We start from the raw sequence: 27056 nt of genomic DNA, 5'->3' as shown, positions 1-27056 counted from the left end.
TTCCGCGGTGGCGCTGAGTCTCGGAGGAGTTGGCGGCCGACTGGCGACTGGCCTTTCTCCCTGCTGCCAATGGAATTAGGGAGCAGACAGACGGGTCTGATGGACAAGCTGAGCACCCAATAGCATCCCTCCTTTGCCCTCGGGGGGTGGGACGGGACCGCTTCCCGGAGGTGGAAAGGGAGTGCGAGGAGATCAGGAAGGAGGGGGCTGCGCCTGCGTGCATCGACGCGCACGCGCGCTGCCGGCCCCGCCCTCTTTTCCTGGCCCTCGTGGAGCTCGGGCGGCTGCGGGAGCCGGGTGTCATCCTGGGTGGATTTAGGAGATACAGCCTAGCCGCGAGTTGGCCTTGCAGGGCGAGGGAGTGGAGCACTAATCCTTAAGCACTCCTCGGGCAGACACAATCCGGTGGTGTGGAGCCGTGTCCCAGAGCCGAGAGGGCATCACACAAGTTGGCGTACACTCCAACTCAGCCCCAGTTGGGAGGGAAGAAAATGCACAGGCCACGTGTGCAAGCCAAGGCACTAGAATTCTAGTGATTGGAGCAGAGATGTTCCGAATGACCGGGCTATCTTCATCTCTGTTTTCTGTGTCTGAACTCAGCCGTCACTAAAGTCCTGCTCTCGCCCCGTAACTGAGTTCCATGCTGATCAGCTCTGTGAGGGCCGGGTGTCCTCAGTTGTGTGTGCATCTGCTTTTGCAGTCTGGTTCCACATCTTTGCGTCTCAAATGCATGTTCCATTTTTTTCCCCCACGAGGACTTAAGTTTGCCTTACACGGCTCCAAAGGCAAAGTTTTTGCTGTTTTTAATACCTACTTTAAAAAAAATCCATGCCCCTGCTTTGTTTTTCCTGCAAAATGGAGCTACAAGGGCTGTCTGTTAGCTTTGAGAAAATTATGTGAAATAGTGGGTGTGAAACCACGTTGTAAATTGGAAAATACTACAGACACTAGTTATTACCACTGTGCACGTGATCCTATTTATTACTCTTGTAATGGCTTAACATTTAACTATAAACTTTTTTTTAATATTTATTTTTATGCATACAAGAACTGGGGTGCAGTCCAGAGGTGCAAGGGGTGAGAGGACTCACCAGAGACAGAGTGGGGAGCAGAATAGACTGATTGACTGAAATACACTGCTGAGGGGAGCAGTGGGCAGGTCAAGAGAGATCTGTCACCTCCCTAGTCCGAAATTGAACTGGTGCTGTAGAGGCTGCCCAAAGCTTCCTAGCGCTGGCTTTAACTGTCCCACCACCACCGAGGGCCCTCTTTTTTTTTCAATGCTGAGGGGAAGCTTTTGAGTATGCTTTGGAATCCCTCTAGATGCAAAGCCACTAGAAGCGCTGCATTAGCCACTGAAGAATACAAAGTTATTACAATAATATTATTTTGTGTCAGTGGAAACATGAAGATACATTGGATGGAGAGAGAAAAGTAACAATGTATACTTACACTTCTATTTGTGTTGGGCTTTTGAAAGTAGAACGTAGGGGACTATATAAATATTTAGGAAGACTATGTGAAGCATAGACAAAACTGTTACATTGGTTGTTTCTGGGTAGGAGACCAGAGATTTATATTTTACTATATATGCTTTGTTAATTAAAAAATTAAGTACCTTGTTTTGTTTTAAAGATTTCATTTATTTATTTTTGCATAAAAGCTGGGGTATAAGTCAGAGGTGAGGCAGAAGCTGTGGAGGTGTGTGTGAAAGGATTCGCCAGAGACAGAGTGGGGAGCAGAACAGGCATATTTCCTGAAATACACTGCTGAGGGGAACAGCGGGCAAGACAGGAGAGGTCTGCTGTGTCATATGTGGGTCACCTCCCTGACTGGGAAGGAACTCAGGTGGTGACAGTGGGCCATCCCAGTGGTAGTACTGAGACTTAATCTGTAAGCCACCAGGGAGTCCCCTGAATTAAGTACCTTGTATATGTAATGTTTCTTAAAAAAATACCTGATTTAGGGCCCTCCCTGGTGGCGCAGGGGGTTAAAGCACAGCATTGAGAAGCTAAAGCCACTTCCACATGAGTTCGATCCCCACCTGCCCTGAAGGTGATCCACATGGCGCGGCAGACCTCTCCTGACCTGCCTGCTGCTCCCCTCAGCAGTGTACCTCGTGTATCTGCCTGTTCTGCTCCCCACTCTATCTCTGGTGAAGCCTCTCACCGCCCCTGCACCTCTGGCCTATACCCCAGTTCTGTATGCACAAATAAATCTTTAAAAAAAAAAAGTTTGTTATAATGTGTATTATTGGGACAACTTGAAAAAGTTTGAATATATACTATAGATAAGGCAGCAAACTTCCTTATTTTTGACAAATGGATAGTGGCTATGTAAGAGAATGTCCTTATTCTTTAGAACTTTAGATAGATATAGTATGTGTGCATATATACTTTATACATAAATATATAAGAACATATATTTATGCATATATAAATGCTACCCTTTATATTATACATATATATACTCATACACACATACACACACATATGAGAGAATGACAAAGAATATTTGGCAGGCCCTCCCTGGTAGCACAGCAGGTTAAAGCGCAGCACTACGAAGCTATCCACAGCCACTGCAACACCAAGTTCAATTGCCAGCCAGGGAGGTGACCCACAAGATACAGCTGACCACCCTTGTCCCACCCCCTGCTCCCTTCAGCAGTGTATTTCACTGGATCTGCCTGTTCTGCTCTCTGTCTCTGGCAAAACCTCTCACCCCCTATACCTCTGGCCTGTACCCCAGTTCTTCTATGCAAAAATAAATAATTTTTTTTTTTTATTAAAGGCCCTCCTTGGTGGCACAACAGTTTAAAGCACAGCACTGCAAGCTGGCCACAGCCACTTCAGTACAAGTTCTATCCCAGAATAATGATGATGTTCACAGATTGAGAAACAGTTGCCACAATAAGCTTAGTAAACATCACCCTGGAGGTGATCCACATGGTGCAGCAGACCTCTCCTGTCTTGCCTGCTGCTCCCCTCAGCAATATGCTTTGATAATCTGACTGTTCTGCTCCCCACTCTGTCTCTGGTGAATCTTCTCACTGCTCCTGCACGTCTGACCTGTACCTGAGTCCTGTATGCATAATGAAGGAAGTACAGAAGTTATTTGTACTCTTCAGGCAATATTTCTATAAGTTTGAAATATTTCTATAAGCCAGGGAGTGACCCACATGGTGTGGCAGACCTCTCCTGACACTCCCAATGCTCCCCTCAGCAGTGTATTTCAGTCAATCCACCTGTTCTGCTCCACACTCTAGCTCTGGTGAGCCCTCTCACCTCTAGCAACTCTGACCCACTCCCCCGTTCTTGTATGCATAAATAAATAAATCTTTATTTAAAAAAAAATCTTACTCCTAGAGCAGGTTTAGGTTCACAACTATTTCTAATTTTCTTTTTTCTATAATAAAGTTACTATGAACATCTTTATAATGTATTTTAGTGGGCACATGCACTCATTCTTCTGCTGCATCGTGGAAGAGACTGGTGTCCTGCTTTGCTAGCTCCTGCTCAGTAGGAAAGTGGTCAATTCAGTTTCTACTCCTTCAGCTATGCAAGAGAGCTCTGGTGAGCACACACCCTCACCAACTCTTGGTATTGCCCGGTTTTTAAACTATATTTTTTCTAGTACAGGTTTATTAAATTGCATGACTTACTTTTTAAAATTTAGATTTCTGAAATACACTGCCAAGAGGAGCAGAGGGTGAGACAGGAGAGATCTGCCATGTGTGGGCTGGTTAGCTCCCTGGCCAGGGGTCAAACTCAGACCATAGGCAATAGCATTGAGACTTAACTCTTATACCACCAGCAAGGTCCCTCTAGAGTAAAAACTGGAAACAGTTAAAAAGTTCATCAACAGTAGAGGACAAATAAATATAATATAGTGTTCATACAATAGAATAGTATATAGAAATAAAAATAAATAAACTCTGTTGCTTGTACCATATTGGATGCATGGCACACACATGATGTTGACAAAAAGAATACACATGTAATGCTAAAAATAAGTGAGCTATCAAATGTGAAAAGCCATACTGGAAATTCAAGTGCATATTGTCAAGTGAAAGAAACCAGTCTGAAAAGGATACATACGGTGTCCAACTTTGCTACTTTCTCGAAAATGCAAAACTGGCAACAGTATATAAAGGATCAGTGGTTGCCAGGGGTTGGGTGGTCAGGTGGAGGGATGCATAGACAGAGCACTCCCTGAGGATTGTTAAGCCAATGAAAATGCTTTATCTGATACAATAGATAATAATAGGCAGATGTCATTGTACATTTGTCATAGAATGTACAACACTAAGCATGAACCATCATGTGACTCATGAGTTCTGGATGATAATGATGTGTCAGGGAAGGTTTATCAGTCGTTACAAATGTACCACACTCTGGAGGAGAATATTGATAACCAGGTATATATATTGTTTGATCTCATGTCTATGAAACTCAAAAACACAAGAACCCAGGTTGCCTTGGAGGCCTACGGGTTGTCTCAGCGCTATCACTGCTACAGCCTGAGTTCCCTCTGGGCCAGGGTGCTAACCCACATATGGTGCTGCAGGCCTTGCCCAGTGCACCCCTCTGCAGTGTATTTCAGTAAATCTGTCTTTTCTGCTCCCCACTCTGCCTGTGGTGAATCCTCTTACCTCCTGCACCGCTGATATACACCCGGTTCTATGCAAAAATAAATAAATAAAATCTTTTTTTAAAATACAAGGGCAAGCCCTCCCTGGTGGTGCAGCGGGTTAAAGCACAGCACTGAGAAACTAAAGCCACTTCCGCATGAGTTGGATTCCCGCCTGCCCCGGAGGTGACCACATGGCCAAGCAGACCTCTCCTGACCTGTCCGCTGTTCCTCTCAGCAGTGTACTTCGTTGATCTGCCTGTTCTGCTCCCCTCTCTGTCTCTGGTGAAGCCTCTCGCTGCCCCTGAACCTCTGGCCTGTACCCCAGTTCTGTATGTGCAAATAAATAAATATTAAAAAAAAAATGGCCCTCCCTGGTGGCACAAGATGTTAAAGTGCAGTGCTATGAAGCTATCTGTACCCACTGCAGCAGGAGTTCAACCCCCCATCAGGGAGCTGACCCACATAGCACAGCAGGCCTCTCCTGTCTCACCCACTGCTCCCCTCAGCAGTGGATTTCAGTGGATCTGCCTGTTCTGCTTTCCACTTTGTCTCTCGTGAATCCTCTCACCTCTGGCCTTCTCCCCAGTTCTTTTATGCATAAATAAATAATCTTTAAAAAAAATACAAGAGCCTATTTGTGTCGATAGAGATAATAGGATTAGCTCTGAGGGATGAGAGTGGGGGAGGCATTGACTGGAAAGGGGCATGAAAAGACTTCAGAAGTGCTGTGGGAAATCATATATTTATTTGGGTGATGGCATATGACTCATTTGGGTGATGGATACACACATAAAAATTGGTTGAGCTGTACAGTTTGCTATAGAATGTTTTACCTCAATTTTAAAAAATGGAACAAATGAAACTGAACTGAGATACCTCTTTCTATCTGATAAGTTTGAAAGCACAGTTATCAAAATCTTAGGGAATTAGTCATACTCATGAACTGCTGGTGGGTATGTAGTCAGGTAAACCCTGTATGGGAACAATTTGGCATAGTTGCAAAAAATTAGGAACTCATATACCCTTTGATACAGTTTGTCACTTGTAGGAGTTTATGCATGAGACATGACACACTGTATATAAAGAAACCCAGGAAGGAGTGCCTCTTGGGTGGCTCAAGGGTTAAAGTCTCAGTGCTATGAAGCTATCACCAGCCACTACTTCATGAGTTCCATCCCCAGCCTGGGACGTGACCAGCATGGCACAGCAGACCTCTCAGGTGTACCCACTGGTCCCCTCAGCAGTGTGTTTCAGTTGATCTGCCTGCCTGTTCTGCTCCCCTCTCTGTCTCTGGTGAATCCTCTTGCCCCCTGCACCACTGTCCTACACCCCGGTTCTTGTTTCTTTGAAGGAAAAAAAAAAAACGAAAAACAAAAAAACCCTAGGGATGGGCCTCTGGTGGCCTAAGGTATAAATAAGTCTCAGCGCTACCATGTCCATGGCCAACCACAATGGCCTGACTTAGATCCCAGCCAGGGAGGTGACCCACAGGGCGCAGCAGACCTCTCCTGTCTCACCCACTGCTCCCCTCAGCAGTGGATTTCAGTAGATCTGCCTGTTCTGCTCCCCACCCTTTCTTTGGTAAATTCTCACACCCTCTGCACCTCTGGCTTGTACACCAGTTCTTGTATGCATAAATAAATAAATCTTTTAGAAAAGTTTATAAAAGTGCTTATTTATATGTATGTGGATATAGATGAAAATGAGGCAGGTTTTATTGAATATTTTCTTTATACACACACACACTTTATTTTTTAACTGTGTAACTGCCAATTTGAAAATTAGATTATTTTAAAAGAGGGACAGACTACCATAGGATCTAAGCAGCACTTCTGGATATTTAATCAAAGGAAATAAAAAACATTAATTCAAAAAATTTGTTTCCACTCCTATGTTTATTGCAGTATTACTTAAAATAGTCAAGAAAAAAAAAAGTCAAGATACAGAAGCAACATGTGTCCATGGATGTATGAATGGATAAAGAATATGTGTCCAACATATAACATTCAGCCATAAAAAAAAAGATCTTACCATTTACAATAACATGAATAGATACTGAGAGCATTATGCTAAGTTAAATAACTCAGAGAGAAAAAGAAATACCACATTTATTCACTAATCTAACACAAGCTCAAGGTTACAGAGAACAGATTGGTTTCCAGAGACTGTGAGTTGATAAAATAGGTGAGAGATGGTAAAAAGGTACAGACTTTCACCTATAAAATAACTCAAAGGGAAGATTGCACTTTCACTGATGCCTAGTCAAGACAGAAGTTTTCTTCTATTGGAATATACTCAGTTATGGAACATGTATAATGATAATATATCTTTTTAATGACAATTATGTAAAATATAATTTGACATCAGAACTCCTGATATAAGGTATAAAATTCCCACAGTATTACAAATGGTAAGCTTGTGTATGAAGTCACATGCTTTATGCATCCCACTTAATGATAGGAAAAAGTTAATTTTACTTAACCTTGCTAGAGAAAAGACTAGCATCATCTATTCACTGCATAGGAGATAGTACAAAATCATTGTATGAAAAGGCATTCAAAGAATACATAAGAAGAAAAATAATATTATAGGCATGTCAGGCAGTGTATTAATTAGGATAATGTTATTTTTCTAAGTTTTGATGTGTCAATGTTACAGAAACAGGAAGATTGATGCTAGCAACAGTGGAAGAGGAGAGAAGAAATATTGATTTTTCTGTAAATGTAAAAGGAGTTTTTGTAACACACAACATCAAACAGCTTACAAGTCACACTGGGATAATATTCATCAGACATTAATAACAACATTCTCAATGGCAGAATTTTAGGTGATTTTATTCTTTTCTGTAATTCTTTGTACATCATATTTCAAGAAGACAATAATCATTAGATTATTTTAGAGCCTTGTAGGTAGGGCTAGTCACCAAAGTCTTAAATCAGCTACTGAAATAGCTCTACCTCATTGCTTCTCTCAACTATCACACAAGTGGATTTCATTCATCTTGAGCTTGAGTTTATGTAAAAACTCAGCTTCAAGCTCAGCAAAACTAAGGGCCCTCCACCTGGCAAGATGTACCTTCCTTAGGTGACAGTTTAAGTGACAAGTCCCCTTTTCCATAAACAAAATGACTTCTTCAAAATGAATTCTGTTGATTGAAATAGCTCCACTTTCTATCAGAAAGAATAGTCTCATCACAGACATTCAAAAATGGAATGGTCTTAGTTCCAAGTCCCAAGTTCAATTTTCAATTGAACATAGAAGAATGCACAGATATTAAAAAAAAAAAATGGTTTGGTCCTAGCTAGACAGTTTGACTACATAACTTCTAAGATTTTGCAGATCTTATGAGAACATCTCTCACTCAAGGGGTCTAATCGAGTCCTGCATTTCACTTCCAACTATTCTGAGGACATCAGGAGCTTTTTGAATCAAGCCATTAGGTCTGTCTGCGTAGTGTAGACTCTTACTGCATTAGTGGATATGAGCTAGTTTTGAATTACCTGCCAGTTAGCGTTCTAAGTACAAAACAGGATAAATTAACTCCTGGAATCCTCAAAAGCAACCCTATGAGATAGATGTTGATATGATTACTCCCAGGTTAACTGAGGCTTACAGGAATTGAGGAATTTGCTCAAGGTGAGTGGATTATTTGTGGTAGGGCTGGGATTTGAATCCAGCCAGTCTGTCTCCAGAGTTAGCCTTAACTACCATCAACTTGCCTCTCACATTATAGAGATTTGAAAGGGCTCCAGTTCTGAACACAGATCTTTGCAGTATTTTTGGCCTAGTTCTGGCCTGCTGGGAGTTTGATGGGCTGAGACAATCCAAGCCAATTCAATCACAGGACTTATTAACAGCCAAGGTATGCCTTTGCAGCCAGCATTTGGAAGTCAAAGCAGAGAGTAAGAGTAGGATAGTCAAGTTCAGACAGGGTGTTGAGTGATTACAGAGTACTTCATTCTTGTTTTTTGGGGTTTTTTTTGCCATGAAAAAGTTCTTAAAAGACAACCAGCCCAACCACTCTTTGGTGCCATGTATGTGATAGGGAACTGGGTGGGAAGGTTGTTTTTTTTCTTCCTTATTTGGACCCCCTCACTAAACTACAGACAAGAGGGTCCCTGCATCCCACTTCCCCTTTTCCTGTGTTCTCATCCTCCGCACCAGCATCCCCAACTCTGTTTTGTGCAACACCAAATTCATCAGCATCACTGACCTTCATACAGTGGTAAACACCTCCCCTGGAACCTTACTTTCATTCCAATTCGATGAGATTAAATCTCCCTGAACAGCATTAGGGTTTATTTTATTAACAATTTATTTTTATAGCTCCTGTAATTTAACTAAAAAAATTATTTTCAGGCTGCAAAACAGGCCTCTGCTGCTAATTAGAGTCCATGTATCTGTCCTGAAAAGTACACATCATTCAAAAAAGTTATTACTAAAGGTACTGCTGGGGTCTATGATAAATAGCATTAGATATTTATCCCCAATAAAGTATTACCCAAGCTCAGTGACATAGAGAAGAGTGGGCGGTGGGAGGATATCTGTCTTCAGTCAATTCTATTTTTTTTCCAGGCCGGGCCCCTGTGCTGGGCTTTTTGGGTTGGGGTTCCCACAGCTGGACTTCAGCTGGGCCTCCCTATTCCAGCTGGCTGTTGCCTTTCGTCCAAGCCTTGCCCTCTGCTTCCAAGGGTGTCACATGGGCTGATGAGATAATGTATGTGAAAGCCTTTGTCAAGGGCAAGGCACGGTTGAATGCCAATGATTACTGTTGTTATTATTCTTATCATACTCCAGGGAAACCCTATTGCCCCCCACCCCTCCCAGACCTACTCAGCAGGACAGCCCGGGAAACAGTGAGGCTAGACCGCCCCTCCCATGTGGGCGGAGGTTCCTGGAGAAATCCTTCCACCCAGCTAGGAGAAGAGGCCTTAATGCTACCCTCCGCCCGCCCCCTCCCCTCAGTAATGACTTTCCCAGTTCTTCCTGGCTGCAGGGGTCTTCCTCCGGAAGGAAATCTCCTCAGTCCAGTGAAAGTTCTCGAGCTGCTGAAATCACTGACTCCTGGGGCCTCACCCCACGCCCACCCCCTCCCCTCTGAGTGCCCGCGATGGAGCCAGGCTGCCCCGGAAGGATCTGACCGGCAATTTCCTAGAATTGTCTTACTGGAGCTCCTCAGTCCTTCAGCTACCGGCCCCCCTCCACCTCATCTCCTAGTCTCCACTCCCCAAAGGCCCGGACTCTCTAGATATCCCAGCCCCCACCCCGATCTAGCTTCTAAGGCCCCACAGTTCTTTTTAACACATTATCCACTCTGGACTGAAGCTGTCCCTGATACTAGGAACTGGGACCTGGAAGCCAGCCTCCAGCCTGGCCACCAGGGCCCACCAGGAAGTTAAGTATGCTGTGGTCACCAGGGCAACCATCCTCTGTTAGGCCTTCCCAGAGTTATTCATCCCCTGTTCCGACCCACCAGAAGGTGAAGACTTGAAAGGTCAAGCGCCCTCTTCCAATAAATCAAATCTGATTGACTGCAAAATGGGTGGGTAGGGAGACAGCTCATCAGAAAGAGACACTGGACAAGAGAACAATGTGTCCTTTCTTTACTCCTAGACCACCGCCCTGTGTGTCAGGGAACAGCACCCCAAGGCACACCTCCAGCTCCCCAGAGCCCACCCCAGCCTCCAGGTCCCACAGGGTGTGGACTCCAGGAAGGGGCTGGGAGGTGGGAGGAGGCTGTCCGCACTTGATGGATGGCACTGGAGAAATGTCTGGCACTCTCTTTCCCCAGGAGGGAGGTGAAACTGCAGCCACCTCTCCCCCGCATTTGCATTCCAGCCTGCCAGCTCAGGAAGGGGGTGGGGTGGGTGGCTGGAGCCGGGAAAGGAGGGCCCTCAGCCCAGATTAGGGGCATTTTACAAACTATCACTCTCATTTGTCCAGGCTGGCATGGGAATGGAGGGGCAGGTGGACAATCCCCTCAACTGAGCTAAAACAGTTGGTTATTCCCCATCCTTCTTTCCTGGCTCCTGGGCACCCAGGGCAGGAGATGCCAGGGCTCTCTCCATTCAACTCACTCATTATGTTCCTACTGTATGCCAGGCATTGGGTAAGAGAACAGTTCTCCAAGTATGGTTCACAGGCCAGGAGACCTAAGAACCTTTCAGGGGTGGATGAGGTCCAAATGATTTTCCTGATTACACCAATACATTATTTTGCCTTACTGACTGGTTGACATTTGCACTAATGGTGCCAAAGCAATGTGGGTGGGAGGCTGGCGGTAGAGATGGTGGTAAAACTGCCAGTATCTTAGCATAAATCAAGGCAGTGGCAGCCAAGTAGCCACTGTGTCCTTCATTATTACTCACTGGCTACTTTAAATGCATTAGTAAGGATTTGTTTTCATTTCCAATATGGCATATAGCAATAGGTGTAACCCACATAAGCAAAGCTCTTTGGGCCTTAAATCATTCTTTAATGGTATAAACTGGTCCTTGGATCAAAAGTGTCAGTAAGGCTAAAGTAATGCACAGGCTGTTACCTAGGTGCCCCCAAACCTAGGGAGGAACTATGGACCTTTTCAGAGACTACTTTCTGTCGCCTTTGAAGTAGAAGTGGGAGAAGATGGCTGTGTTTTCCAGCAACCCTCTCCCTCAAGAAGAGACACTGTCACTGGAATAAAGACTTTAATGGTCTCTGCTCACAGGAGAAGCAGGCACACAGGCCCAGTGCCACTGTGCCACTCTTCTCCCTGTGCCAGCGCTGTATCCAGCGTTGGGTATAGAGGACAGTGGTCTGCTTGTGGCCTGTGTGGACTCCCCCACTCTCTAGATTCACCCTCAAGTCCCTTTTACCATTCCCCCAAAGGGGGCTCTTCCCCCCCCCCAAAGAAGTCACAGTGTAGGAGGCTGAGGGCACCAGGAGGGGCAGAAAAAGGGCCAGGAGGATCCAGGAATCCATACCCCAGCCTGGCTCGAGTCAGGGTAGAGGAGGTGCCTATGCCTGGGTTGTGCCACTGAGTGCTTTGGTCCAGTCCTGGCAACGCCAAGTTCTCCCCACACCAGTCCTCTTTCAGAGGTAAGTATCTGGAGTCAGCACACCTGAGCTGCTCAAACCACATCTCTGATCCTTTGGCAATGTTGGGGCTACTGTGGGTGAGGCTGAGGTGTAGCACAGGGAAGGAGGTGTAGAAGGCCAGGACTGGAAGCAGGTCAACCTCGAGTGCTGCTACCTCGCTCCCCCAGGAGCCAGTAGGTTCGAATTTTGCCTTTGCCCTGGAGGGAAAAGGAAGGGGAAATTGAGGAGGCGGCTGGGGTTGGGGGTGGCCTAAGATGGAAATGGGTTGGTGGCTTGGGAAGGGGCCCAGAGGGTAGAGGCTTCCTACTCTACCTTCATTTCAACATCCCCTCGAAGCTCCAGGTCAAAACCACCAAACTCCTCCAGGACTGCCTTGGTCTCAGAAGATAAGTGGATCTTCAGGGCTGGGCAGGATAAAGGAGAAGAAAGAAAGGTGAAGGAAGCCAGAGTTGGGAGTGGGTGAAATCAGGAACTGTAGGGGTAGAAAGATGTCCCCCTACCCCCAACCCCTTATGGACTAGGGAGCTTCCCGATGCAAAGTCCTGCCCCTCCTCTTGAAGCCTGTAGGCCGCTCCCTGACCTCTGCAGCCCTGTCACTCAAGGGGTAGCTTTTTGGGATGACAGGGCTAGGCACAAGTGACTATTAAATGTAAGTGATTATCAGTTAAATGCCTCCTCTGCTGCACAATCACCTTGCAAGTGATCAATGCCCCTGTGAAAGAGTCCACCGTGTTGGGCCTGCAGATTACAGAACACTTTCATCAGTACAGCAGTAAGTTCATATGGATAGTCCTAACAAGAGCATCACCAGGCTCCCCAACATCATAGAGGTTAAGAGCTCTGTCTTGAAAAAATCCTAGTGTGAATGTTTGCTGGGGAAGTAATCTAAACTCTCAATGCCTCTCTTTCCCTAGTCTGTAAAATGCAGATAGCAACAGCACCCATCTCAAAGTCTTGTTGTGAGGATTAAATTTAACATTCGTAAAATACTGTGACAGAGCCTGGCACTTCAGAAGTGCTGTACTCACGTATTGCTCTCACTGCTCTTTAACCCAACACCCTCATTTTACGACTGAGGGAGCTGAGACTTAGGAGACCTCTCCCCAAGCTGCTGAGGTCAGACCGGGGCCTCCCAGCTCCTGGACCCCGCATTCCCTACCCCCTGGTTTGGGGTTTGGCCTCCCTCTAAGCCGAGCCCTATGTTCCTGGGGTCTGCATCAAGCAGCCTGTACTAAACCATTTCTGAGGATGTGCTCCTTGAACAATGGGCCCTAAGAAGGGGCTTTCTCCTAACCAGACAGCCCTGAATACAGAAACCCAGGAGCATCTGCCGAACCAGGCCCCCTGTGGGCTCCCAAGTAGCTCTCCCCCCTGAGGTGTCCACAAGGGTCTGTTTATCTGGATGGTCTTAGTACCCCAGGGCCTGGTGCTCCCTACAGTGACTCAATGTTTACTGAATTGAATTGTGTTGAATACAGCAAAGAGGATAGATCCACAGGAAGCAAGACCGATAAAAACCTGAAGCTCAGGAAAGATGAATGACAGTTCCATCAGTCAGATTATATGTTGTTTTCAACATAACCCTGATGAGGAAGATCTATCATTTTACAGGTGAGGGAAACTGAGGCAGGGAGCTTGACACAACTGTGTTGACAGTGGAGCTGAGATACACAGCAAGGGTTACTCTGAAGTCCTTTTCCCACACCGAAGAGAGAGCAGGGGGCTCTTCGAGGGGTTTCCTGCTGGGAAATACTGCTCCAGAAATACTGCTCCAGAAAGGCTGCTCCGTCATTTGGCAAGATGGGACAGCAGGGACCCCAGTCTGATTAGATCTGAGGGGATCTGCCCGTGGGTCCTTTAGGAGAAGGAAGCCTGGGAGCAACTGGGCCGGGTGGGATGGGCACTAGTGGCTTAGCTAGAAGACTCCCCACTTACAGCGACCCCTCTCTCCTCATCCCGTCTAGGAGAGACACTCTACCTTCTCCGTTAGACTCCATTCTCGAGGCCGTGTTGACCGTGTCCCCAAAGAGACAGTAGCGCGGCATCTTGAGCCCCACCACACCGGCACACACCGGCCCTGGAGGGAGGCAGCCCTTTAGCGAGGGGAGGGGACCTGGGGGCGCGCTCCCGGACGGCCGGCCCACACCTCGGCGGCCTCACCTGTGTGGATGCCTACGCGTAAGCGCAGCTGCTCCTCCGGCCGGTGGCGGATGCGGAAGGAGCGCACGGCCTCCAGGAGCGCCAGGGCCATGCGAGCCACCTCGCGGGCGTGCAGCCGCCCGTTGCGCACCGGGAGACCCGACACCACCATGTAGGCGTCGCCGATCGTCTCCACCTGGAGCAGGCGGAAGAGTGCGGGGCTGGCGCGGGGGGGCGTGAGGCCCCAACTCTCTTCCCGGGTCTCCAGCCTCGACCTCTGCTCCTCCCCCGCCCCGCCCGCCCTGCGCCTTTTCTCCCCCATTCCCGGAGTCTCTCTGTGACCGTCTCTGCCAGTGTCCCTTGGACTCCTTTACTCCTTTACCTCCTCTGCCACTTCACCCTTCACTTTTTTCTGGTGTCCATCTGTCTGTACTTTCCCATCCTCACCTTGTACACGTCAAAGTTGTCAATCACAGCGTCAAAGCAAGTGTACAGGTCATTAAGCAGGGTCACCACCTGGACAGAAAAGGACTCAGTGGGGAATGCAGAGCCAGAAGGCAGGCTGACTGATGTCTCCTGCCTGCTCCGACCCCCGGGGGGCACCCCACCTTACTTGCATGGGGGTGCTCTCTGCTGACAGTGCTGTGAAACCCACAATGTCACTGAAGTAGATGGTAACGCTGTCAAAGGCTTCTGCTTGAACTGTCTCCCCACGTTTCAGTTGCTCAGCCACAGAGCTGTGGGGTCAGGGACAGTGAGGGGTGGACAGAAGGTGGGGTGGGGCTGGGAAAGGGTTAGCTGAAGGGGAGGGGCACTTACTGTGGCAGGATCTGGTAGAGCAGGGCCTCGGCCTTGCGCTTCTCCTCCAGGTAGGCCTGGGTGCGCTCCTCCACCAGTTCCTCCAGGTTGTTGGCATACTGCTCCATGCGGGACAGCAGGTTGTCCAGGATGTTGCTGCTGTTCTCTCTGGGGGAGAAGGGCTGGTTAAGGTAGGGGTGGTGAGAGGGGACCAGCACCCTGGACTGAAGTGCCCATCCAGGCTTCAAGTCAGCCTACCCTACCCCTTTCTCCACTGGGCTCCCTGAGAGGGTCAGGTTAGGGTCACGGCAGGGTGAGGATGGCAGGGGAAAGGAGTGGGGGGAAGTTCAGTTCATCCAGGAGACCCCAGGGTCAAGTATGAAGCTTCAGGTGTATCTGGATATTGTGCTCATTTTTGTCTCACATGAGCAAGTTGGAAGGAGAAAGAGGAAGTGGGAGGGACATTGAGAACAGTGAGGGCACACAGCCAGCTGAGGGTATATCTGGAGGAACTGGGCTCTGGGGTCCCCACTGGGAAAAAGAGATGAAAGGGCTGTGATGGCACCCCTTGTGAGGGGCACAGACACAGATGGGGGGCCAAGTAGGAGGTCCCTTTACTCTGCGTACCACTGAAGACTAAGGGGCTGGATAGGAGGTATTAGGGGAGGTACCGCAGAGGAGAGGGGTGTGAGAAGTGGGGGACTCTGAGGGCAGCTGGGTCAGTTTCATAAAGGTGGGCGTGAGGCTAGGGTGGGCTGGATGGGTTCTGCATGGCGCCTGTGAAGGGATCCCCTCTGCCACTCAGGGTAAGGATTAATAATGGGTCTAGGGTGGCTCTGAGGGGAAGAGGGGGTAGCAGGGGGGGGGGCCTGGACAGGCGACCTGTTGAATTTGCGCAGCAGCAGGCGGATCTGCTGGAAAGGCGGCCGCTCCTGTGGGTCCTCAGCCCAGCAGCGCTGCATCAGCTGCCCGAGCTCCTCCAGGTGACTCTGCAGGGCCAGGGAGGGCCGGAAGGGGGGCTGCTCTCCCCGGGTCACACGCTCAATGATTTCTATGGGGGGGGGAAGGGACTGAAGGCTGGAGTCGACAAAGGAAATTCAGGACCAGGGCAGGGGACCCTGAGGGTGCAGGACCACTCCTGCATCGGATGCCCCTGATGGCCCAGGGTTCCAGGTGGTGGCTGAGCCACGTGAAGACAGTTGGGTCAGTTTTCATGACATTGGAAGTGAGGTTAGGGTGGGTTATGAATGGAGCCTGTGAGGGGGTTCACATTCCAGTGGGAAGGTGTGTCTTTCCAGGGTGCTTCTCTCCTGGATGGGGGCTAGGTGGAACTGTGGTGGGGCACTCACCTTTAGGGCTGAGGTCCAGACCTTCCACGTGGAAGACTCCACTCCTCAGGGCAATCTCCTGCAGGATGATCCCAAAGCTGTAGATGTCACCTGCCTGGGAGCCCCGCGCTGGAGGCGAGGCCATCCGCAGGAGTTCAGGGGCCGTCCACAGCTTTTCTATGAATCAGAAAAGTCACAGGATGAAGGGCTCCAAATCTACAGACAGAGGGGAAATGAAGCCCTAGAGGATGTGGCCCCATTCAGGGGCCATCACACCCGGAGCTGGAGCTAGAGGAGGCCTCCAGGCTGCTGGGGTGGCTTCCCTTTACTGACGGCCCCACAGAGGCCAGGCAGTAGTCTCCATACTGGCCTGTGCTGGTGTGTGCGGGTCAGAGTGGGGCTCACTGGCATAGAGGGTGTGTCCTTGCTCAGGCTCCGGGTCTCTGAAGCTCTCCAGCCCATAGTCAGTGATCTTGAGCACAAAGCGCCCGTCCACCACGCAGTTGGATGACTTGAGGTTCCCATGGGAGCAAATGGCTCCATTGTGCAGGAACAGCATGCCCTGGGAAATTTGGGGAGGCAGGGTCTGGGTATGAGTGGGACCTACAGCCACAGCCAGAAGAGAAGCATGCGTGTCCCCTCCCTCACACGGCCAATAGGCTCTACTGTGCCTTACCTTGACGATGTCATTGGTGAGAGAGTACCGGAACATCCAGTCCAGGGTGATGCTCTCGTTTTCCAGAATGTCCTGCTGGCACAGTATAGTCAGAGCTGCACCCTGCAGACTCCCGGAGAAGGAGGGGTGCAGGGGTCCTACCACCACAAACTGGCGGAACAGGACAATGTTTTGGATTTATTCTAATGCCACCACCCTTCCTCCACTTCTGTTTTATACACGGGGCAAATAAAGAGCAGAAAGCGGGGAAGGCCGGCTGGGGTCATGTAGCTAGTTAGCTGCAGAGCTAGACCCTGGCTTCCTGACCCCTTTGTCTGCTCACCTGTAGGCTCCCTCGGGGACAGTATTCCGTGAGGATACAGATGTTGGGGGGGTCAGTGCAGGCACCCACAAACCTGGTCAGGTGTTCATTCTGTACATCTCGCATCTGCAGATAGGTGCCATCATCAGACCTCACTTCTCACCAAATGGCCCATCCTCAAGGCCTTCACTTCTAAACTCCCCACTCATTCTCTGCAGATATTCTAGGACCTTCGCTGGTGATTCCCACCATGTTCTTTATCCCCATCTCCCCCAGAATCTGCTCCCCAATCTCTCTGCCTCCTAAGCCCTCCAGCCCCTAAGGACATCAAACATGCCCCCTTGGGGACCTTCCTCCAGGATATGTCCAGTGTCTGATCTCCCGTCCATAAATCCCACCCACAAGAGTCCATAACGAGTTCTGTGTCCCCCACCCTGGCACCCTTCCTCAGGCCCCCGCCTCATGCCCCACATTACATGCTTCAGTTCAAACAGGACTTTTCGTGTCAGTTCAATGCGTTTTCGGTTCAGATGCTTCACAGCCACGAGGTTGCCCTGGGCAAGGCATGGAGACAGTCACTGTGAGGAGATGACCGGTGTCCCTGGAACCCAACTACTTCTGCCAGCCCCACCCCCAAGGACCCTGACAGAGTACACCCCTGCCCAGTGCAGAGGTCAGCAGTCTCTCCCCAGTCCCACCTTGTAATACGCTGTCTTGGCAAAGACTTGGAACTGGCCTTCTGTGGTGAGCAGGGAACCATAGTTGGAGCCTTTCTGCAGGGAGGGAGAACGGAGTGGGGACCAGCCCGCACAGCTCTCCACAGGGCTGCTTGAGCTCCCACCTTCATGAGCCTGCCTCGCCTTTGTCACTCTATTTCTCATCCCACACTCATTTAAAACATGAAATCCTCTCCTTGATGTTGAAAAATGTATTTTCACATATGCTATCTTTTTTTTTAAGATTTATTTATTATGTATGCATACAGACCTGGGGTACAGGCCAGAGAAGCAGGGGTGGTGTGAAGATTCACCAGAGACAGAGTGGGGAGCAGGACAGGCAGATCTACAAAGTGCACTGCTGAGGGGAGCAGCAGGCAGGTCAGGAGAGGTCTGCCACGCCATGTGGGTCACCTCCCGGGGTGGGGATCAAACTTGTACCAAAGTGGCTATGCTTTAACCCAGTGTGCCACCAGGGAGGACCCTCACATATACTATCTTTGAAAGAGCCTTGTGAGGGAGGCTCTGTGGATGTAGTCTTTAGCTGAGGTAGTCTCAAAGAGGGAATCTGACCCATGTGAAGCCATACGGCAAGTGAAGACAGAGCTGGGACCAGAACCTTGCTCATACCTTTCCCGTGGGGCTCTGTCTGCACCCTCCCCCCGACCCGTGCCCAGCCCCGTCTCCTTACCCCACTCAGGGTCAGCCGGCTGCCTGCACTCCGGAGATGCCTCTCCAGGCTGCTGGGCTGCACATCCTCCCATCGCACCCGCCACAGCTCTGAGGCCAGTTCCTTCTCCAGCTGCATCTTCCTGGGCATGAAACCTGGATCTGAGTCCATGTCTGAGCCCCTGACTGGGGGCCTTGGGGCCACTGCCTGTGCTAAGGATGCCCACTAACGCCACAGAGGGTGGGAGACCTCTGTCCTCTGGGCTTGGTGAGATTCTGCCTCACTGGGGACCTTGGGTTAGTCACTTCACTGAGTTTCATGTCCTGTCCAAATGTCCTCATTGGACATTGGAGACCTCAATATTTATTTCAAAATCGTGTTAAAAGAATGAAAATGTGAGTTGGTGATGGGAAGCCCATGGGGATTACAACGGAGATGAAAAAGGCACAAAATGATGTAAAAATAAACTATTATATTAAGAAAAAAGAATGAAAATGTGTGTTAATGACTGGTGTACAGTGTGTGCTCAACCAGTATCAATTTTCTTCCATCCCTTCTTGCTTCACCCTCTGCACTTTCATTCCAACCTCCTCCAGAAGGCAGAAAGGGGGTTCCTTTGCAGCCTCCCCTTTGCTCAGGTTCTACCTGAGACACACAAGGTCAGCTGAAACATGGACCCAAAACCAAAGATTTTGAACCATTGCTTCCTACCTGATCCAAGAGTAGGGAGGGAGGATAACCATGGCGTCCTCATCCCTGATACCACTCCCCCAGCTCTCTTTCTGGCCCACCTTAGACCTTTCCCAGACGCCCCTATTCTGTGCCCCCTCTTCCTCTCTTTCCTATCTTGTAACATTTTCTAGCCACTCTCTCCCCTGCTGTCCCTCCACCCTCCCTCCTACCCTCTGGGTCCCTGCTACCTCCTCTGCTGTTGGCTCTCCAGATGTCCCCAGACTCACTCACCACCGTTAGCCCAAAGCTCACCTGTATATGAAGAAGGAGACGATTAGAATGCTGAGCAGAGACAGGCTGCCCACCAAAGCCAGCACCTCCAGGGTGGAAAAGTGGTCTGCAGGAGAGTCCAAGTTGCAACAAGAGATTTTGGTTAGATGTAACAGTAGGAAGAGCTTTCTGGTAGTCAATCAGTGAACCAGCATGATGGATGAGGAGAAGAAAAAGTCAGTTATTTCTCACAAAAGTCCACATTTGGGGGGAGGAAGACACAGTGTTTCCAGAACGGAGCCCAGGAAGGCTGGGGCAGTCACCTTGGTTGCAGGCTGGGTCCTCATTATCAAAGCCGCATTTGGGAATGTCAAGAGGTGGGTATCCCAGGGGCCAGTACAGTTTGCGCTCTGACATGGCCACCAGCTCTTGGGAAGTCCCGTTGTAGTTCAGAACAACCTATGGGAGGCAGGTGGGTGAGCAAATAAGGTCCTGGGGTGGTCTCCTCTCCAGTGGGGCAATCCTGTCTCTCATTGCTGCTTCCAGGGTCTGTATCTGGGCTGTCAAGTTTTTCCCAGTGCAACTGGACACAGAACTCTCACAGCCGTGCCCCATGTTATTAAAATAGAAAAATTTACAACTACTCAAGAACTTTATGTATTGGGTTGAAGAAAATGGACAGCAAGAAAAGTCAGTGTTCCCAGTTCATATACCTGGGCTTAATTTGTACCCTCTCCTCCAGGAAGCCTTCCCTGGATGATCTGCTTAGCAGCTATGGCCTCAGTCCTTTCCTGTTTCTGATGTACTCTGGCATGTGTGATATGCATTTACGTTGACTGTGAATTTGTCTGTCTCTGCTAGGACAGGAGTCCTTCTACCTCAGGAGATACAGGGCTTCTTCAGGACAGGGCAGTGCACCTTTCTCTAAAATGGGGTTTCCCAAAGGTGAGGCCTGTGAGCCCCTATCATTCTGGTTGCTCCATCAGACCACAGCTGGGTCTCTTGTCAGGGCTTTTCATGAGTGGCCATGGTAGGGGACTACTAACAGGTACCCTGGCGTGGCCTTGGGGGGAGATGGGAGGGTAAGATGTCATTCCTGCTTGGCATTGTCTACTGGGACACATCCTTACCCTGAAGGCACCAGTCTCAGGCTCCATATCCCAGAGAGAGAAGTCAGTCTCCCTGTCTCCATTGCTGTCTATCTTCAAGTGTCCTGTCACTCCTGTGGACATGGAAGAAGATGGCTGTGTTCTGAGCTCCCAACCTCATGTCCATCCCTTGATCTCCTCCTTCAAACATATGTAATGTATGTAATATTTTATGTAGTTATATATAATATATGATATATAACTTTAATATATCAAAGGGACAAAATTTCAGCAGTAGAAATGATTGGGGATTGGGATTGGACACTCAGGAACTAGGGAGACAGGAGAAGGAAAGCCTACAGGAAATTATGAAGGCCTCTTATGAGGATAGCGTGTGGGCAAATGACCCCTGTGCTACAGGGCTAGCGGCCTCCTGCTTGGGACACCACAAGAAATTCCATTCTGGCCTCTTCCAGGTACTTACCTTGAAAGCTTCGATTCCACATTCGCTGAGTGATGCTCTCCCCATCAGTGACAGTGCCCCCATGTGCCAGGGTTTCTGCCACTGCCTGGACATAGAGCAGGAGCCCATCGTGAAAGGATGCGGGAATGGTGTTCACCTGCAGGTCAAGCAGAAAGTGACTAGGAGATGTAGGAAGGGCACAGAGCAGGCATGAGGGGAAGGGAATGGGGGACAGAGGGAGCTAGGAGGGTGGGAGAAGATACACCTGCACAACAAAGAGATTTTCCTGTGTATAAGATGACACCGTTTCTGACTCCTCCTTGGCAGACAGGACATATCATCCCCATTTTACTGATAAGCACCTGGTAAGAGTCCTGATGTAAACAATACATCAGGAGAGATAGGGGACAAAGCAGAGGGAACAACAGAAGTCGTGGAATGGGGACTGGAGATCCACGCTGGAGGCCCCCCTTCCTACCAGGCCGTCCTCCACAGTGAAGTTGAACTGTTCTTGGGCCAAGTGTTTTAGCTGCTTCAGGAATTCCAAGTACTCAGGATTCTCGGGCTCTTTATATGTAATGATTTTGGCGGCCTGAGGAAGGGGTAGTGGAGAGGGGAGAGCTGGTTGCTAACTCTGGTCCTCCCAGCATCCTGGATCCAGGATCCACTTCCCAGATTGGCATCCCGGCTTAACTCAAGGTCAAACTGGACCAGGCCTGTGCCTGGTGGCGTCTGCTCTATGTACGGAGCCAGGATGGTGACTTTCCAAGTCTGTTAGTTAGCAAGAACAAGCTCCCTCCTGCAGTTCATTCTCTCATCTTTTTAGTCTCTTGCCTTTAAAGTCCCCTGTCCCTCTATGCCCCCTGCTCCAGCCCCCTGCCCTTGATCACCTAACTCCCTGTGAGTATACAGAACCTCTTTTCTGGATCCTTTTGGACACAGAGGGACCCAGTGCTCAGAAAATATGTTCCACCAGCTAAAAGTCCACAACCTGGACATTCAGACTGGATACTCACCTGAAAGGCCTGATGGGCACTGACATCCTGTCCATCCCCTCTTTCCCAGGGTCTGCGGGGGGCAAGGCCGTGTGCACCTTGCAGGCTTTGCCCAAAGAGGTCCAGGTGGAAGAACACATAGTCTGCCCCACTCAGGCCAGCTTCCAGGGCCAGGAGCATCAGGGTTCGGAAGGCATCTGGGGAGCTGCAGATGTAGATAACTGGGGCAGAAGGGGAGTCAGAGAGAGAGAGAAGACTAGATGGCAGGGGAATGGGAATGGGAAGGAGGGTGGGAAGCTATGGTATTTGGGGGAGGAAGATCTGAGACCTGGTACTTAGAGTGGAACTGGCTAGGTCTATGCTGTGGCCAGAGGAAGAGAAGAGGAGGTGGGAGGAGTAGGAGGTGAGCAGAAGTAGGGAGAGTGGGGATAGCAGAGTGGCAGGTGGGGAAGGTGGGGGGTCGGCAGGGGAGGAAAGAAGGGGCCAATTGGAGAGGACCCTGAAGAGGAGAGTGTGGTGGAGGGGAGAAGGCTTTGGGAAGAGCGAGAAAATGGGTTGGAGAAGAAGAAAGCTGAGGACAAAGCTAGAGACCTACTAAATGTCAGGGTGGCAGGGGGCATTGTCTCCGTCCTTTTAATTTTCTCTTTAAGATTTATTTATTTATGTACACAAGAGCTGGGCTACAGGCCAGAGGCAGGGGTTGGCTGGGAGAGGATTCACCAGAGGCAGAGTAGGGAGCAGAACAGGCAGACCCACTGAAATGATAGGGGGGGGGGAGGGGGGCAGTGTATTTCAACCAGAGAGAGAGAGAGGAATGGTCTGCTATGCCCTGTGGGTCACCTTGCCATCCCAGATCTCCGTGCCGGGGTGGCTGGGGATTGCTTCACAGTGCTGAGACTTTACCCCTTGAGCCACCAAGGAGGCCCCTTGTCTCCCCGCTTCTGCCTCCCCCCTAACACCGGGGGAACCAGTGGGAAATAGAGCTGAAATTGGAGGGGGAGGGGGCAGGAGTGGAGGGGAGAGGAGTCGAGAAAGTAAGGGGAACGGAAACTCAGGTAGAAAGAGGTTAAGGCAGGATGGAGGAACCAGAGGAGGCGGACCGGGAGAACGGAGAAGGTCCCGGGCCTTGACCTGGTCGGAGAAGGCTTTGGGGCCAAGCGGCGGCCGCCTCTCACCTCGGCCTTTGCGCTGCACTGTCCGCAGCAGCCTGGTGTAGAGGTGGTGGTCTCCCTCGGCGAACTCCAGGTGGTCCACGGTGATGTTAAGGAGGTCGCGGACCCGCATGAACAAGCCCTCCACGACGAAGAAGCAGGGTTGATCGTCGCCGGGGCGGTAGGCGTACAGCACCAGCGCCTGGCGCTCCCAGCCCAGCCGTCGGTGCAGCGCCGCCACGAAGTCGCCGAGCTTGGCGTGGCTGGGCCCCGCGCGGGTGGTCAGCGCGTACTCGTCCTTGGCTCCGAAGCCCAGCGCCGGGGCGCCGGCGGTCAGCAGCGGCACCCGCCAGTGCGCGGTGAAGCGTCCCACCGGGGCGGCCGCGTAGACGCAGCCCGGGCCCAGGAACACCGCCGGGTTGTGCTCCCACTTGAGGTCCACCGCGGCCAGGGGTGCAGCGGTGTCGGAGCAGACGCCTAACGCGTTCTCGCTGCTGCCCAGCACGGTGCGCACTGTCCAGCCAGGCAGCAGGTCGGGCCGTCCCCTCACCGCGGCCAGGGCTAGCTCCACCGCCGGCCCCACGCGCGCCCACGACCACGGGTACGAGGTGTTCGCCAGAGGCAGCACCACGGCCACCGTCAGGTTGTCCGCTTGGCTGCCGGGGAGCAGCAGCAGCAGCGGCGGCAGGAGCAGGAGTCGGAGCTGGCGGGCGCCGGCTGGGCGCCCCGGGCGCGGCATGGCCTCAGCGGGCACCGCGGCGGGTACGCTCTGGTACCATGGTCTTCTCGGCGACCGGTCCCGGGCAGCCGGCGCACCCCGGCGGGAAGAAGAAGCAGCGGGGCAGGGGGCGAGTCCCGCGGTGGGGGGGAGGGATGCAGCCCCCCTAGCTGCGACGGTCAGAGCCTGAAGCGCAAGGGGAGCGCGAGGGAGGGCTGCGCCTGGGGCGCAGAGGTGCAGGTGGGCACGAAATAAAGGTCGCCCGAGCCTAGAGTCTCCGACTGGCGTACGCGAGGGGTGGGGGGAGGGGAGGGAAGGGGCGGGTAGGGAGGGAAAGAGAGAGGGAGAGAGAGATGGGGGGGGTCCCGACCTAGCTCTGGAGAAAGGATGGGAAAGGGCGCGAGGGAGGGAACGGGGAGTGTGAGAGCTAGCGTGCGGGAGCGCCTGCCCCAGGGAGTGTGCCAGAAGGGGCGTCCGGCCGGCCTAGTCTTTGGACTCTCCGGAGGTGGGGAGGGGTGGGGGCTGGGGAGGACCGGAGTGGAGCTCTGAACCCTCCCTCCCGGCTCCGTGACCCAGAGCCAATCCTGGATCTTTAACTCCTACCTCACCGCCCCGAAGTCTTGGACTCACCTCACCGCTTTCCTCATGGATCTTCAACTCGCTTTTTTTCTCCTGGGAGAAGCTGCACCCACCGAGGGGGCTTCCCCACAGTGGCGAGAAGGAGAACTGACGAGATCTGTACCAGCTAGCAAATCCGGGAGGGGGGGGGGGGAGAGAAGGGGCGGGGGCATCTTGTCCCCCACCTCCAACCTGGTTACATCCTCTGTATGTGGTATGTGTGTGTGTGTGTGTGTGAGTGTGAGTGTGTGTGTGAGAAAGAGAGGACTGATTTGGGATCTTGGCAGGCAAAGGTGTGAGAATGTGGATGTGCGATGTGTGTGTCTGGGGTTGGGCAGGAGGGTGACGGCTTTCTGGAAAAAGCGTCAAAGTAGGTGAGCTCATGGTCTCTAAGGCCTAGTTCTTCTCAGATTCCTCCCGGTCGAGCCCACACTCTGAGGGTGCGGATCCGCGGAGGGAGAGGACCTAGTGGAGTGAGGGGTTATTAACTCTTTAGTACCCCAAAGACTGAAGGAAGAGAGAAAGTGTGTGTGTGGGGGGGGGGGTTGGAGGAGGTGTGATCATGACCGCTCCCAGAATGTTGAGTGTTTGTTCTGCGTGGAGGATTGTTATAGTGGCGGTGGGAGACGTTAGGGTTGGAGTTGAAAACTGGGGAGGGTTTTGGAAGCACTAGACGGCTGGAAAGGCTGTCTTAAACGCGGTGGAATCAGTCTGCCCTCTAATGGTCGGCAGGCGTCATCGACCGTGTTGCGCAGGCCCCCTCACCTCTCCAGTTCCGGAGGGTGGGCAAACTGCTTCCCTTCTGCAGATACATCCTACTTTAAAAGCAAGGGCATCAAGATGAATACGTTGGAGGAGCCCCATTGGAGACAAATAGCCATAATAAGAACTGCAACGGAAAAGTGGGTAATGTGCTAAGAAGCCCCGATTCTGGCTGCACTGAGGCCAGGACATTTCAAAGAGAGAGAATTCAAAAAGAGTAGAAGCATGAAAAAAGTATTCTGGGACGAGAGCACAAAGCATGAAATGTGTCTCCTTTATGGAAAATTTTAGGAGAATTTTAAATATTCTTGTGGTCTTGAGCAAGTGGTAGTCATGGACCTACTTTAGATGGCAGCTGTGTTTTGTTTGACTTGCATTCTTTCTATATAGATTTGATTTAATTGCCCACACAAGTAAGGCACATAAATATTTAGATATATGACTTTCCTTAAAATATTGGAGAGATGGCAATGTAGAACCTTCCCCTCTTTATGAACAGTCTGTTGTGACCTAGTATTCCTTAACTCCTTGGTATTTTCCAGCTTCATCCATGTTGCTGCAAAAGGCATGTGTCTATATTTGGTTGTTGAGTGTCTATTGTGTATATGTATCACATCTTTTTAATCCAGTCATCCACTTTTGGGCATTTGGGTTGTTTCCATGTCTTTCCAATTGTAAATAAAGCAGCAATAAACATGGGGGTGCAGGTATCTTTTTGAATCAGTGTTTTTGTGTCTTTTGGTTAGATACCTAGGAGTGGGGTTGCTGGGTCATATGGAAGCTCCATGTTTAGCAGTTTGAGAAACCTCCAAACAGTTTTCCATAGTGGTTGTACTAGTTTGCATTCCCACCAGCGGTGCAGGAAAGTTCCTTTTTCCCCACATCCTCACCAACATTTGTTGTTGCTAGTTATTTTAAGATGTGTCATTCTCACTGGTGTGAGGTGGTATCTCATTGTGGTTTTAATTTGTATCTCCCTTATTACAAATGATGTTGAACTTTTTTTTTTCATATGCTTGTTGGTCATCTGCATTTCCTCTTTGGAGAATTGCTTTTTTTAGCTCTTCTGCCCATTTTTTGATGGAGTTGTTTACTCCTTAACTCCTTGAAATGAATCTAGTTCATATGGTTCCAACCCACTTTGATCACTCATTTGCATTACCAGCCTGACGTAGTAAGATTTTGTGTTTTCAATGCTGATCTAGGATGTAAAGTGTATGTATGAAGAAATGACTGAGGAGGGGAGGCAAGCAAGTCAACTGAGAGCAGATCATGCAAGCTTTTGTGTAACTGTCTTTGTCCTGTAAAGGTGGCTTCGGAGATTATAGTGGTAGATAACAGATGGATAGACTTTTTTTTTATGATTTATTTATTTATGCACACAAGAGCTGGGGTACAGGCCAGAGATCAGGGTGAGAGAATTATCTAGAGACAGAGACAGAGTAGGGAGTAGAATAGGCAGAGCTACTGAAAAAACACTGCTGAGGGGAGCAGCAGGTGAGACAGGAGAGGTCTGCCAGGCCATGTAGGTCACCTCCCTGGCCTTGGCTTGAACGTGTGCTGCAGTGGCCATGGATAGCTTCATTGTGCTGCATCTTAACCCCTTGTGCCACCAAGAAGGACCCTGGGTAGACTTTTAAGAACAGTTTTATTGTATTTATAGTTTATATACTATAAACTGATGAGTTTGGATCTATGTATACATCTGTAAAACCATCATTACAGTAATAAAATAATAGACATACCTGTTAACTCCAAGTGTGCAAATGTTCCCCTGTGTCCTTGTGTGTTTGATAAGAACATTTAACACAAGATCTATTCTCTCAACAAATCTTTAAGTACATAACTCAAAATTATTTACTATAAAGAGATGTTTTATAAGTACAATAAGTACATAACTCAAAATTATTTACTATAAAGAGATGTTTTATAAGTAGAATCTTTAAGTACATAACTCAAAATTATTTACTATAAAGAGATGT

General features: G+C 49.8%; 1 protein-coding gene across 1 annotated transcript; it reads right to left on the bottom strand.

Annotated features, from left to right (window-relative positions):
• Positions 1-11310: 11310 nt before the first annotated feature.
• On the bottom strand, positions 11311-24200 carry NPR1 (natriuretic peptide receptor 1). The gene is made up of 22 exons (XM_004693731.2): positions 23001-24200; positions 21847-22046; positions 21309-21422; positions 20852-20987; positions 20410-20501; positions 19603-19738; positions 19322-19406; positions 18359-18479; positions 17650-17724; positions 17428-17505; positions 16973-17077; positions 16651-16722; positions 16380-16536; positions 15996-16151; positions 15529-15697; positions 14668-14814; positions 14462-14585; positions 14296-14364; positions 13870-14044; positions 13688-13786; positions 12022-12113; positions 11311-11906 (listed from the first exon to the last, which is right to left on the bottom strand). The coding sequence occupies exons 1-22, from the start codon at positions 23713-23715 to the stop codon at positions 11844-11846; spliced, it is 3180 nt and encodes a 1059-aa protein (XP_004693788.1). The 5' UTR covers positions 23716-24200; the 3' UTR covers positions 11311-11843.
• Between the last annotated feature and the right edge of the window lie 2856 nt (positions 24201-27056).

The sequence above is a fragment of the Condylura cristata genome, unplaced genomic scaffold (assembly GCF_000260355.1).
Source record: "Condylura cristata isolate star-nosed mole 26May11 unplaced genomic scaffold, ConCri1.0 scaffold00040, whole genome shotgun sequence".
In the NCBI taxonomy this organism is placed as follows: Eukaryota; Metazoa; Chordata; class Mammalia; order Eulipotyphla; family Talpidae; genus Condylura; species Condylura cristata.
This window is presented reverse-complemented; position numbering and strand designations above follow the sequence as displayed.

Coding starts and splice junctions, on each gene's coding strand:
- NPR1 (XM_004693731.2), bottom strand. CDS start 23,715: ATGCCGCGCCCGGGGCGCCCAGCCGGCGCCCGCCAGCTCCGACTCCTG. Junction 21,423..21,846: donor GTGCCCATCAGGCCTTTCAG/GTGAGTATCCAG, acceptor CCCCTTCCTCAG/GCCGCCAAAATCATTACATA. Junction 19,739..20,409: donor CTGAGACTGGTGCCTTCAGG/GTAAGGATGTGT, acceptor TGCCTCCCATAG/GTTGTTCTGAACTACAACGG.